Source organism: Erythrolamprus reginae, chromosome 12, assembly GCF_031021105.1.
Source record: "Erythrolamprus reginae isolate rEryReg1 chromosome 12, rEryReg1.hap1, whole genome shotgun sequence".
Taxonomy (NCBI): Eukaryota; Metazoa; Chordata; class Lepidosauria; order Squamata; family Dipsadidae; genus Erythrolamprus; species Erythrolamprus reginae.
The window spans coordinates 24,703,526-24,717,939 of NC_091961.1; the positions used below are offsets into that span (position 1 = coordinate 24,703,526).

Sequence of the window (14,414 nt, forward strand, 5' to 3'; positions counted from 1 at the left end):
GCAAGCCACACCCACAAAATAAACCATGCCCACAGTGTGGTAGCAAAACTTTTTGCAGCCCTTTTCTGCATGATACGTCACGTGATGACAACATGACAATGCGAGTTTGACACCCCTGTAATAGGTGAACAAACACCCTCTTTTCAGATCGTTACAAGTTCCCTATAATTCCCAAGAGCCTCTCAGCCATAGTCTTGTTGATTATATTCTCAGGCTATTGCTCCTTTCTGAATTGGCTGGTATTAATATTACTCAGCATCGTACATGACTAAGCCTGATGAGCAAGGGCAATTTTGTGGCTTTTTGCTTCACACCTTGTGTTTGTTGCTTTCGTTTCCTAGGCAGCCATCAGTAGTTTTCCACAAGCCAGCAACCAATCCGAAAAGGTTACAGGTAATCTAGCTGTGATAGACATGTGTTATCTGGCCCAAGAAGATTAATTTGACACATTTCCCTTTTCCCAATGGAATGGGAAGACTCACCCCTAATATGTGATACCTTGGGAATCAATTGGGGGAAAGATCAAAAGCAACATGAGAAAATATTATTTTACTGAAAGAGTAGTAGTTCCTTGGAACAAACTTCCAGCAGACGTGGTTGGTAAATCCACAGTAACTGGATTTAAACATGCCTGGGATAAACATATATCCATTGTAAGATAAAATACAGGAAATAGTATAAGGGCAGACTAGATGGACCATGAGGTCTTTTTCTGCTGTCAGTCTTCTATGTTTCTAATTGATCTACCGTATTTATTTGATAAAGGGGGCACATGAACTTTCTCAGCAGGCCTCTCCTTTCCACAGTAAAAAAGGCGAATAAATTGTGTTATCCAATTTCTCAGCATATTTTCTGGGTAGTGTTTATGGTTTGGAGGTTCTGAGGATGCCAACTTAATCAATCTCACTGCCCTAAGACACAAGACTAGGGTTCCTAGTTTAGGGGACTTTCAACAAGGATTGCACGAACGTTAATGGATAAGGAGAAAATCGTGGTGAACCCTAGGAGACTCAGACCATCATATGATCCTGTCACAGCACTGGGATTTGTCTGCTTCATGGAGAAGTTAAAAATAAGAAGAGTAAACCTCTGATAGATAACACTACAGTTTCTTCACTATGTTCCCTGCAGCTCTGTATAGCTGAAAAACAAAATAAATATGGTTTGAAGGTGCACTTTCAGTTGTGGATGATAGACCACAATCTCTAGCCGTTTCTTGCAATGACAGGTTGATAAAGCCCCCAAATAGCTGAAAGGTTTTTAGATTCCTTGCCCAAACGGGTTGGGACCCTCTTCTAATTCAATGTATGTGACTTCCTATCACATCACATCCTGGAGGGTCTGTAATATGGTAAATGATTTAGCTTTACTAGATAAATGGTCAAAGCAATGGAAACTGCAGTTTAATGTTTCCAAATGTAAAATAATACACTTGGGGAAAAGGAATCCTCAATCTGAGTATTGCATTGGCAGTTCTGTGTTAGCAAAAACTTCAGAAGAGAAGGATTTAGGGGTAGTGATTTCTGACAGTCTCAAAATGGGTGAGCAGTGTGGTCGGGCAGTAGGAAAAGCAAGTAGGATGCATGGCTACATGGCTAGAGGTATAACAAGCAGGAAGAGGGAGATTGTGATCCCCTTTATATAGAGCACTGGTGAGACCCCATTTGGAATACTGTGTTCAATTCTGGAGACCTCACCTACAAAAAGATATTGACAAAATTGAACAGGTCCAAAGACGGGCTACAAGAATGGTGGAAGGTTTTAAGCATAAAACGTATCAGGAAAGACTTAATTAACTCAATCTGTATAGTCTGGAAGACAGAAGGAAAAGGGGGGACATGACTGAAACATTAAAGTGTTAAATAAGGTTCAGGAGGGAAGTGTTTTTAATAGGAAAGTGAACACAAGAACAAGGGGACACAATCTGAAGTTAGTTGGGGGAAAGATCAAAAGCAACGTGAGAAAATATTATTTTACTGAAAGAGTAGTAGATCCTTGGAACAAACTTCCAGCAGACGTGGTTGGTAAATCCACAGTAACTGAATTTAAACATGCCTGGGATAAACATATATCCATTGTAAGATAAAATAGTATAAGGGCAGACTAGATGGGCCATGAGGTCTTTTTCTGCCATCAGTCTTCTATGTTTCTATGTTTCTATTGGTGTCAAAGTGCAAACAAGGTGCTTTGGGGTTGAAAGGATTAGCAGTTGGGGGGCTCCTTTCATGTCCTTAGCAAGAGCTGGAGTGAAGGACAAGAGCTCACTCTGTCCCATGGCAGCACCTGGGTCTTGAATGTGGGCTTCCTAATTTTGCAGCCATGCTAGCTCCACTGTGCTCCTAGCAACTTCCTATGACCATATCTCTTACAAGATGTTTCAGTTGGGTTCATCCAATTATGTTATATTAGACCAAATGTGTTTGGTGCAGTGATGGGCTCCTATGGGTACGGTCAGGTACACAGAACTGGTAGAAAAAATTTGGTCAAGTACGCAGACCAGGTAGAAAATTTTGGGATTTTTTTTCTTTTTTTCCCTTCTGGGCTCTGGGTATGTTTTTCCTATCGTAGTAAATGAGGTTGAATGTGTATAATTTTAGAAGAGCTGTGCATGCATGGGTGTGTGTATACATACACATACAGTTTATATAGTAGATAACATAGTTCCCGCTGAGCAGTGAGCAATGGCTTACTTAAAAATCATCATCAACTCAGAGTTTTCCAAATCTGCCCAGAAGCCGAGAGGGAAAGAGTGAGAGGGAAGGAGAGAGAGAGGAAGAGAGGAAGAGAGAGAAACAGATAGAAAAAAGAGAGGAAGAAAAAGAGAAAGAAAAAGAATGGGAGTAAGGAAGAGAGAAAGAAAATCAAAATCTAGTTTGAAACTAGCTCAACTATTTAAGTGGCATTTTGATATTGATAGAGTTGCCCTATTATGAGCTCACTGTTATAGACACACAGTACAGTATTTTATTTTGAAATTCTCTGAGGCAAAACAGGGTGGGGTTTTTGTTTGTTTGTTTGTTTGTTTGTTTGTTTGTTTGTTTGATTATTTATTTATTTATTTATTTATTTGTTTGTTTGTTTGTTTGTTTGTTTATTTATTTGATATTTCTGTGCCGCCCAGTCCCGAAGGGACTGCCGCTCAGACACTATACTTTTCCGCCCACCCCCAAAAAAAATTAGAGAGAGAGGGGCGGCATACAAATCCAAATAATAAATAAAATAATGTATATTTTTGTGTGCTGTGTGTAATATTTACCTATGGCAAATATACATAGAATTAAATAGTATATTTTGGATGTTCAGTAATAGTAAATAGAGAGGGAAATTGTATCTCTTTGAGGTGAGAAGAGGCCAGGCACCCTACTCTAACCCAAACTCTTGACGTGAGTGACGTCAAGTTGGCCACCTTTAAGCCAGTCACATGACCTTTAAGTCACCCTCCAGTCACATGATCATGAAGTCACTCCCACCTGGTCACATGGCTGGCAAGCCACACCCACAAATAAGCCATACCCACAGTGTGGTAGTAAATTATTTTGCAGCCCTTCACTGGTTTGGTGGTCTCTGTTTATCAAGTTATGGGAAACCACCATTGTCTCAGCAGGTTGTATGAACCAGGTCATCACATGTAGCTATAATATGATACCTTTGTTGGGACATAGCCTGTTAAGTGGGGAACCCTACGTTGTGTTTTGTTAACCCAGTACGCTAAATTGTATGAACTCAGCCTACATACGTCATCACTTGTTTCCAAACAAAGCACAAATGCTTTTGCCGTTCTTCCACAACCGAGGAACCAAGGGACGGAACATATTGTTTGTGCTGGGAAGGGCATTCTCAAGAGAACATTTGTTGGGAAATGTTAGACTAATTCACAACCCTTCATTGCGCAACTTCTGGTGCGTGGAAGAAGACAAGGTGCATCCTGTTTGTTTATGTTGCCTCTGCACCGTTTGTGTTCTGGTTCACTAATATTAATCATGGAAAAGGCATAACTCACCCTTTCAAGTGTCTTTGTTCAGCGAGTTTCATGAGCTTCGCTCTGACATTCCGGGCTCTGAAGATTGATAGGTAAACACAGTTCTGATATCAGGGGGAATACCCTCTGCTCTCTGATGGGTTGGAGAAGACCGTGCTGGGTTTAAAACCAGTCAAAAACAGGGAAAAGCAGAACGTAGAACAAGATCTTCTGGTTCTTTACAACCATCCATAGATCAACCAGGACATCCAACTCCAATTGTTTTACTTTGGCAAATTAAAATAAAAATATTCTGCCATAATTATTCTTGCTTTAACATTTCTCTACCACACTCGTTTCTTATCTCTAAAAAAAAAGCCCTTCATGGCACCGGACCAGAATATCTCCAGGACCGCCTTCTGCCGCACGAATCCCAGCAACCAGTTAGGTCCCACAGAGTTGGCCTTCTGCAGGTCCCGTCAACTAAACAGTGTCATTTGGCGGGACCCAGGGGAAGAGCCTTCTCTGTGGCGGCCCCGACCCTTTGCAAACCAACTCCCCCCAGATATCAGAGTTGTCCCCACCCTCCTAGCCTTTCGTAAGCTCCTTAAAACCCACCTCTGTCATCAGGCATGGGGGAATTGAGACTTTCCCTCCCCCTAGGCTTATAAAATTTATGCATGGTATGTCAGTATGTATGATTGGTTTCTAAATTGGGAATTTTTAAATTAACTTAAATATTAGATTTGTTTACATTGTATTATTATTGCTGTTAGCTGCCCCGAGTCTGCGGTGAGGGGTGGCATACAAATCTGATTAATAAATAAGTAATAAATAAATAAATACATAAAGGCTTACTTGGTTGCTCTTAGCCAGATCTCCAAGAGACAATAGGTCAAATGTATGTACTGTATGTATGTATGTATGTATGTATGTATGTATGTATGTATGTATGTATGTGTTTGTTTATTGATTGATTGATTGATTGATTGGATTTATATGCCGCCCCTCTCTGGGGATTTGGGGTGGCTTAAAACATATAAAAAAGAATAATACATTTCAAATCCTAAATCCAATTAATATAAACCCACTTATCCAGTCTAAAATCCCCATTATATTAAAATCAATCATTCCCACTCAACAACAACATACGTATCATTGTCATCCATGGGGGTAGATTCTAATAGCCCCAAGCGTGGCAGCATAGATGAGTCTTAAGACTCTTACAGAAGGCGAGGAGGGTAGGGGCAGTACGAATCTCTGGCAGGAGCTGATTCCAGAGGACCGGGGCCCCCACAGAGAAGGCTCTTCCTCTAGATCTCGCCAAGTGACATTGTCTAGTTGACAGGACCTGTAGAAGGCCGACTCTGTGGGATCTAACTGGTCACTGGGACTCATGCGGCAGGAGGCAGTCCCGCAAGTAATCTGGTATGACGCCATGTAGGGCTTTAATCCCCAGTTTCTCACAACTATGATGAACATTTTTCCTGTTTAGGCAGCTCATGTAGTTTGCGAATGCACAACAGAGATCTTTGTTCACCAATTTTACATTTAATTTGGGTCAGTACTGTTCAGCTTTCTTTTCTCCTTTAGTGGATAGCAATAGCACTTAGATTTATGTACCAATTTACAGTGCTTTATGGCTGTCTAAGGGGTTTACAGAATCAGCCTCTTGCCCCCAACCATCTGGGTTCTCATTTTACCCACCTCGGAAGGATGGAAGGCTGAGTCAACCTTGAGCCTGGTGCGATTCGATCTTCCAAATTGTAGGCGACCAGCAGTCAGCAGAAGTAGCCTGCAGAACTGCACTCTAACCATTGCTGCGCCACTACGGCTCATAATGTCATGTAATACTGCAGTTTGTCCAGTAGGAAAACATTTTCCTCTATTTTTTACTTTTAAGGCTTTTATAATGAAGATAAAGATGTTTAAAATGGCAAGCATACCTACCAGATTTATGGCTTCTTGTGGCTCTTTATGGCAAAACAACAACAACAACAGAAGTCAGCTCCCTTTCCCCAGAAGCCAGTAGAACAGCTAAGCCCCAAAAGTTTATTTATTTTTATTTTATTTACTTATTTATTTTGTCCAATACACAATGAGGGTTTTAGTGGGTATATATCTATATACACATAGTAAAATGCATGATGAAGGTTATAGAGGACATACTCATAGTAAAATATATCTAAGAAATAATAGAAAAGAAGATATAGTAATAGAACATATCAATGAAAGAATAGAAGAAGAGATATAGGAATAGAAGAAAGGTATAGGAGATATAGGAGAGCAATAGGACAGGGGATGGAAGGCACTCTAGTGCACTTGTACTCGCCCCTTACTGACCTCTTAGGAATCTGGAGAGGTCAACCGTAGACCGCCGTCTTTGACCATTTTGAAGGTTGAGAGGAGTTAAGGGGGAAAATAGGTGGTGAATATCTTTCAGTTGTTTCAAATACTATTTCAAACTCCTGATATCCTCTTCAGGATGGACTCTGGCTTCATCCAGTTCTGCAGTGTGATTCTCAGCATGCCACATAACATCCAATGCAACCTCTGAACCAGAGGATGCTACCTATTCCCTTTTTACAGGGTCATTCTTAATGTAACCATGCTTTAAAAAAAAATAATTCTGAACTGGCACAACACAATTCACATTGTGTAATCTGAAGCCAGGCTGTGTAGAAAGGGTGAAAGGCATCCTTAGAGCTATTTAGTTAATATAGCCCTAAGCAAATTAAAATGTTTGCTTTTAAAAAGCAAATTTAGAGCACAGGCCTTTGTTTGATTTCTTAGACTAACTTCCTATTGAGTTTGGTGTGACTTCCTTAGAAACCGTACAATGACCAGTATTGTGATCATTGCTCTTGTTTGATCATTAGTCATTGGTCTTCTCTAATCATTAGTCAAGTCCGATTAAGAGGCTTGATCCACATAATAGTGCCTGAACCATTTGCTCCTTTTCAGGAAGATGCAGTGTAAACTTGGCAGTGAGTGATGATGTCTTCCTGTTTCATTAATCTGGATAATTTCTCTCCTAGGCTGGATCTTGCTCAGTCCCTGGGCCTCACTCAGCTGCAAGTGAAAACCTGGTATCAAAATCGCAGGATGAAATGGAAAAAAATGGTAAGCAATTAATTAATTTGGAGAGAGATACTAAAGGTTAAATTGAGTCAGTTGAGTGACTTCAACTGGAATGAATCTGCCCCCGAGGAACATATCTGTTTGTTTGTTTGTTTGTTTGTTTATTGATTTGATTTGATTTGATTTGATTTGATTTGACTTGACTTGACTTGACTTGACTTGACTTGACTTGATTTGATTTGATTTGATTTGAATGCCGCCCCTCTCTGTAGACTCGGGGCAGCTAACAACAGTAATAAAAACAGCATATAACAATCCAATATTAAAACAGTTAAAAACCCTTATTATAAAACCAAACATACATACAGACATACCATGCATAAAATTGTAAAGTTGATTTCAGGGTGTCTCTAAAACCATAATCCATAAGCACAAAAAGTAGGAGGCACCAAGATTCTTTACAAGGTATGGCTACAACCTCAAAATGGTGAAATCAAAGTTCTGTTAAAACAGACATAAGAATGGATTGAGTTCTTGAGTGTGCCATCTTAATTTTATAATCCCCTGAGTATTGCAAATTGGTTGCCGATCAGTTTCCGGTCACAATTCAAAGTGTTGGTTATGACCTATAAAGCCCTTCATGGCACCGGACCAGATTATCTCAGGGACCGCCTTCTGCTGCATGAATCCCAGCGACCGGTTAGGTCCCCCAGAGTGGGTCTTCTCCGGGTCCCGTCAACTAAACAATGTCGTTTGGCGGGACCCAGGGGAAGAGCCTTCTCTGTGGCAGCCCCGGCCCTCTGGAACCAACTCCCCCCAGAGATTAGACTTGCCCCCACCCTCCTTGCCTTTCGTAAGCTCCTTAAAACCCACCTCTGCCGCCAGGCATGGGGGAATTGACATACTCTTTCCCCCTGGGCCTTTACACTTTCATGTGTGGTATGTCTGTATGTATGTTTGGTTTTTTATATTAATGGGTTTTTTAATCATTTTTAATATTTATTGGATTATTATTGTACATTGTTTTATTACTGTTGTTAGCCGCCCTGAGTCTCCAGAGAGGGGCGGCATACAAATCCAATAAAATAAAATAAATAAGTAAATAAATATTTGTGTGCATCGGTTCATCAGTTTTTGATTTGGGCAAGGAATATTTTTACAGTTTTTATCTTTGTGGTCTAAGGATGTTTCGCCTTTGACAAAGAAAAAATTATTTTTTTCACAAAATAAATTCATGCCAGGTTACATATGGGGTTTTTTTGTCTTATGCGCTGGTGTGATTTTTTTTCTCTAGATTTTTTAATGTCTAGTGATTTTTACCCTAGTTTTTGTTCATTGTCTCCAGAATTAGCACAAGGATAAAATATGGGATTTTGAAGGGGTGGAGATGGGAGGTATAGAAACACGATGGATTAATAAATCAATAAACGGAAAATAGCACACTGCCTGGAGCACTAATGACTACTCATGATATGGAAAGAATGTTTTCTACTTGCTTTTAATTGCATATCTGATTCACCTCTCAAACAGTGTATATATTAAAACTCTTCTCCAAATTTTGCCATGAGTTGCTCCTACCCAAAAAACAATAAAAGATATATTTTTATGCCTAAAAATGTATGAAAGTAAAAAAATCACAGGTGAGCATATAATAAATTAGGAAAAATAGCTTGGCAAATGTATAAATTAGGCAAAAATGCACAAAATGTTAACAACAGACAATGATGGGCTTCTACGGGTATGGTCAGATATGCAGAACCGGTAGAAAAAGTTTGCTCAGGTATGCAGAACTGGTAGAAAAAAATTGAATTTTTTTCCCCCTTCTGGGCTCTGGGTATGTTTTTCCTATTCACATGGCCTTTAAGGTACCCCCTGGTCACATAATTGTCAAGCCACTCCCACCTGGTCACATGGCCGGCAAGCCACCCCCCACAAAATAAACCACACCCACAGTGTGGTAGTAAACTTTTTGGCAGCCCTTCACTGACAACAGGGATGGGTGGGTAGGTAGTTCCTAATGCCAACCAAGGTACATTAAGGTATAAAGCAAAATAAATTTAAGATGGAGACAACACAAAGAAGCAAAAATCAGTCCATTCACCTATCTGTAACTTGTTCTGTCGGGCTCTCTGGTAGAATCCTCCCAAAAATGCACAGGTACAAATTTCAGACACACACGTTTGAAAATTCAAAACAATGTTCTTTATAATGAAAATTCACTTAAACCAAGCCCTCTTTTGGTATAGCAAAGAGCACTCGTCTCCAAACAAACTGGTAATTGGTACAAGTCCCTTATCAGTTCTGTGATACTTAGCTTGCAGCTGTGAGGCAATTCACAGTCCTTCTTCTTTCACAAAGTGAAACACACTTTGCTCTGGTTTAGTTTCAAAGCGGGGAAATATCAGCACACAAAAAGTCAAAGTCAGTAAAGCAGTCACGAAACACAACGATCAGATAATCCTCCACAATGGCCAAACCCACAGGCTGCTATTTATAGCAGCCTCACTAGTTACCACAGCCCCACCCAACCTCAGGCAGCCTCATTTTCTTTGATAATAATCTCTCAGTTGTCGTTGCCTATGCATCGCTCTCCGTATGCGTGGCTGTATCATTAACTCTTGTTCTGAATCCAAGGAGGAGCTAGATAATTGATCTCCTTCTGAGCTGTCTGCCCCACTCTCCTCCTCCCTGTCACTCATGTCTTCTTGGTCAGAGGAGCCTTCATCATCAGATTCCACCGGGGGCAAAACAGGCCTGCAGCATGTGGATGTCTCTCTCACATCCACAGTCCTTGGGGCAGGAGCTGGGACAGAGCTAACCACAACAGTAACTTGGAAAGTGGGATCGCAGTATAGTCATAACAGCTCCATTTATTTTTATTCCAGGTCCTAAAAGGAGGACAGGAGGCCCCCACCAAGCCCAAAGGCCGCCCAAAGAAAAATTCCATTCCCACCTCAGAGGAAATTGAAGCAGAAGAAAAGTTGAACAACCAAACGCAGTCAGAGGTCTCGAAGGAAAGTCAAGAAGAAGAAGAAGACTGTGGGTTGACCAGGGAGCAGTTGGGCTCCTCTTCAGATACCGATGGATCTCTTAAACACATAGTAGAGGCGTCTCCAGGGCTGACAACCTCAAGTTAAGAGCCAACACAAAGCTCTTCCAGGGGACAATGCATAAACTGGATCTCCCTTCACTTGTGCCTTAAGAAAACGATTGGTGTGATAGGTGACGGTGGGGTGAGGAGGAGACCCGATGTTACCAGGATGGTTCCTTGACTCCCAGGGTCAAGTATAAACTTTCCCTACACATATCCTGGAATCTGAGAAATTCTCTCAAAAAAACTGCATGCTTAAGAAATTGACGCTCCTAAAACAACATAAGCGTCTCGACTCCTCGTGTTTCCACAAGAAGAAGTGTTTTAAGGACTTCAGCATGCTGAAGACACTGTTTCTTTATCTTGCCATAACTGATGTTGTTGTTATTATAATAATTATTATTCAGAATGCTTTAAAATGGATTATAAGCAGCAACTACCAAAGACGGAGAGAACAGGATTCCCACTGTTGCATTTTGTAAAAGTGCCAATGCAAAGCATTTTTTCGTGGGTCTTTCAAAATAAGGGGATGTCCATGGTCTCCAATTATGCTGGCCAGAGAGTGATCTTGGCGGCAGTGAAGAGCAATATTAATGATATTCTTGAATTGTGAATCTCAGGTGAGCTAATTTCCTAAAAGGTCATTTAAGCTACCAGGAAAGGAAGAAGCAAACGTCCCAGGAAGAGCTATCTCGACAACAAATGTATTGATTTGATCAACGATGACCAGAGGCTGGTTTTAGCCACTCACTAGGCTGTAATCGCAATCCAGAACTATGGCTGATACGCACAGCTCCATACTGGCTACTCTTTGTCCCCATTGCACTGCAAGTAAACTATATGGTTCCATACCAGAATCAATATCAGAGGTTGGGATTTTGAGGAGCACATCAAGGCCCTAAGTTCTCTGGGGAGGATCAGTGGCAAATCTGAATGGATACTGCCAGCCTAACTTTGCTATTTACTCAACTTGCTTTCCTGAGTAGAAAGACAATAACAAAAGGGAGGTGACAAAATAAAAATCTCCAGTCCACTTGCACTCTCTATCTAGAACAGGGGTGTCAAACTCAATTTCATTGGGGGCCGCATCAGGGTTGTGGTTGATCTTGGAGTGTGCGTGTGTCAGGGGCATAGTTCCCTCTAAGCTGAGCAGTGAGCAATGGCTCACTTAAAAATCATCATCAACTCGGAGTTTTTCAAACCTGCCCAGAAACCGAGAGGGAAAGAATGAGAGGGAAAGAGTGCCACCCAGTCCCGAAGGGACTGCCGCTCAGACACTATACTTTTCCGCCCACCCCCCAAAAAAATTAGAGGGAACACTGGTCAGGGGTGTGGCCAACTGGTTGGGTATGGCCAACTGGGTAGGTGTGGCCAATTTGACACCACTCATCAAACTGCTGGCATGTTTCCTCTTCCCATTGGGTAGACCAGGATGAAGCCACACTAGCCCGATCTTTCCTCTTTATACTGGGTAGACCAGGACAAAACCACACTGGCCTGATCGTTCCTCTTTGCATTGGGTAGACCAGGATGGTCCCGTGAGCCAGATCTAACCACATCATGGGCTTAAATCTGGCCCATGGGCCTTGAGTTTGACACCCCTGATCTAGATTGTGGTCCAGGTTTAACTTAGTAAAAGAAGGCTTAGTAGAAGAAGGCTTAGTAGTGTTCTGCCGGGCTCTCTGATAGGAGCCTCCCGAAAATTAAAGGGTACAAATTTCAGACACACACACACGTTTGAAAATTCAAAACAATGTTCTTTATCACAAAAGTCAAAATAAACTAAGCACTCTTTTTGTATTGCAAAGAGCACTCTTCCCAAAACAACCAGGTAGTCTGTACAATTTCCCTTAAGCCGTCATTAAGTACTTAGCCAGCAGCTGTGGAGAAACTTCACACCCCTTCTTCTTCCAACGAAGTGAGACACACAAACACACACATGTTGTTCTGCTTTGGTTTCAAAGGCGTGAAAAAGCAACAAAGTCCAGCACACAAGATTCCTGACGAACTGCGAACAGATATTCTTCCACAATGGCCAAACCCACATGCTGCTATTTATAGCAGCAGCCCTAATTACTGGAGCCCCACCCAAACACAGGTGGCCTCCCTTATTTCCTGTAATATGTTCTTACTTGGTCTCTTCTACGCATAATTCTGCGCTTGTGTTGGTCCAAAATGTCATCATCTGAAGCAATAGAAGATAAAGAGGATTGACTGCCTTGGCTGTGTGCCAAGCCCTCCTCTGCCGAGTCACTCCCACCTTCTTCTTTATCCGAGGAAACTAAACTCTGAACTGATTCTGTCGGCAATAACACAGGCCTGTGACATGTTGAATTTTCCCCTGCATCCACCTCCCCATTCCCTGGGGCAGGAGCTGGGCCAGAGCCAACCACAACAAGTAGAAGAAGGCTTACTAGAAGAGGAACTGGAGACAGAGAAGGGATCCACTTGGGCATAGGTATACCCTGAAAAGATCTTGAATGAGAGTCTTCCACAACTGGATCACTGGAGAACCCTTGAGTCAATGTATACAGCAGACTGCCAGTGCAGGCAATTTAATGGCTTCTTTTAGTACAGAGAACATCATGGGACATTATTAGTCTTCCCTTCAATCATCTAGAATACTGTATTACGCTGGAAATGAATGGAAGTTAACAGGAGAGCAAGCAAAACACTAGCATATAATGTTTACCCCAAGGGTATCTGTGCAATGAATTGTTAGGAATTTAAGCTGCCATAATCAAAAGTTGCCAGTTTACCTTTTATGTCTTCGCCTCTGGCCAGTTTATATTAAGGAGCAGCAGCTAGGAGTTTCCTTTGGCCTCTGTTGCTATCTCCTTTGTACTTTTCTTCCATTAAAAAAGAAAGAGAGAAAATCATTTAAAGCAATGCCTCCAAAGCGTGCATCATAATGGTATTTGAAAGCTTGGGGATTTTTTTTAATGTTATTTGCTCCTAGGCACTGTTTGTATTTTTAAATGTTTGTTCCCTCAAAGTAAAGGTTTGCAAATATTTTTGATGCCTTTGTGCCAAGAATTGTATTAAAATTTTGGTGAGGGCAGGAGCTCCAGAGTTACTGGTTTTGTTTTGTTTTTAATCTATTTGCAAAATGGATAAAACAAAGATCAGGTCACTTCACTGGATCTGAAATTTGTCAGTGTAGTTGTTACTGGAAACAGCCCACTCTTATAAGCCTCTCTTTGTATACGAATCGGGCTTGCTCACATGTCGGAAAATGTCATCACTTATTCCATTAACCGCGTTCTTCTGAATAATGAGTTCCAGCAAATTGATATGCTGTTGTGATGCAATCCAGTTTTTAAAGACAAAATGACCTGCAATCCAGATTGGGGATTCTTGGGACTGTCAGAAAAATCAAGAGAGCTCCCACAACTGTCTGGTTGATGCCCTTATTTTAACGCCACATTAAATGTTGTTTTAAAATCTGCACATCTGATACACATAAGGAAAGGGCAGGGCTTTGATTCGGTCATTGGCACTGATGTTCTTCAACCCTTAGTGGATTGGCCCATCCAAACAATTATAACAATATAGATCAGGGGTGTCCAACTTTAGCCAATTTAAGACCTGTGGACTTCAACTCCCAGAATCCTCTACTCCAGAGCCACACACACACACACGCACACATGGAACTGTTTCTCCTGTTTAACAAGGCAGATGATGAGCAATGGATGATCCATCCTTGGTATGTGCAGGAAAACAAATCATGAACCTGAGAAGAACATTTTGCAGGAGAGGGATTGCGTTTTATTTTCCAGTCCTGTGTGCCAAAGTTTCGATAGCCATCTTGTTTCCTACAGTCTTGTTTAAAGGGTACAATTTTTTTTGCCCAGATGCTGCAAAGAACTGTATCAAGATAACATTTATTTTTTAATTAAAAAATAAAATGTGTAAATAAAGGAGTCAATGGAATCGTCTCTCTCTCTCTCTCTCTCACTTTCTCTCTCTCTCTCTCCCTCCCTTCCTTAATGTCCACACTCCCATGGATCAGATGTCCCTTTGTCATCACCACTGATGCCATCACCACTTTGATATGTGGTGATGGCTATCAACTTAAAGGTTGGACCATATGAGCCGGGGTGGCACAGTGGTTAGAGTATAGCACTACAGGGTACTTCAGCTAACTATTAGCTCTAGTTCAGCAGTTCAAATCTCACCTCCGGCTCAAGGTTGACTCAGCCTTCCATCCTTCCCAGGTGGGTAAAATGAGGACTCAAAATGTTGGGAACAAGAGGCTGAGTCCGTAAACCACTTAGAGAGTGC

At 41.4% G+C, this 14,414-nt stretch overlaps 1 protein-coding gene across 1 annotated transcript in view; it reads left to right on the top strand.

Annotated features, from left to right (window-relative positions):
• The window catches only part of BARX2 (BARX homeobox 2), a 77,511-nt gene extending 63,458 nt beyond the window's left edge, over nucleotides 1-14,053 (top strand). Inside the window, exons 3-4 of the mRNA XM_070765300.1 lie at nucleotides 6,997-7,081; nucleotides 9,925-14,053. Of these exons, the coding sequence (XP_070621401.1) occupies nucleotides 6,997-7,081; nucleotides 9,925-10,176 (337 nt within the window). The 3' untranslated portion in view covers nucleotides 10,177-14,053. The remainder of the gene's footprint in view (nucleotides 1-6,996; nucleotides 7,082-9,924) is intronic.
• The last annotated feature ends 361 nt before the right edge of the window (nucleotides 14,054-14,414 follow it).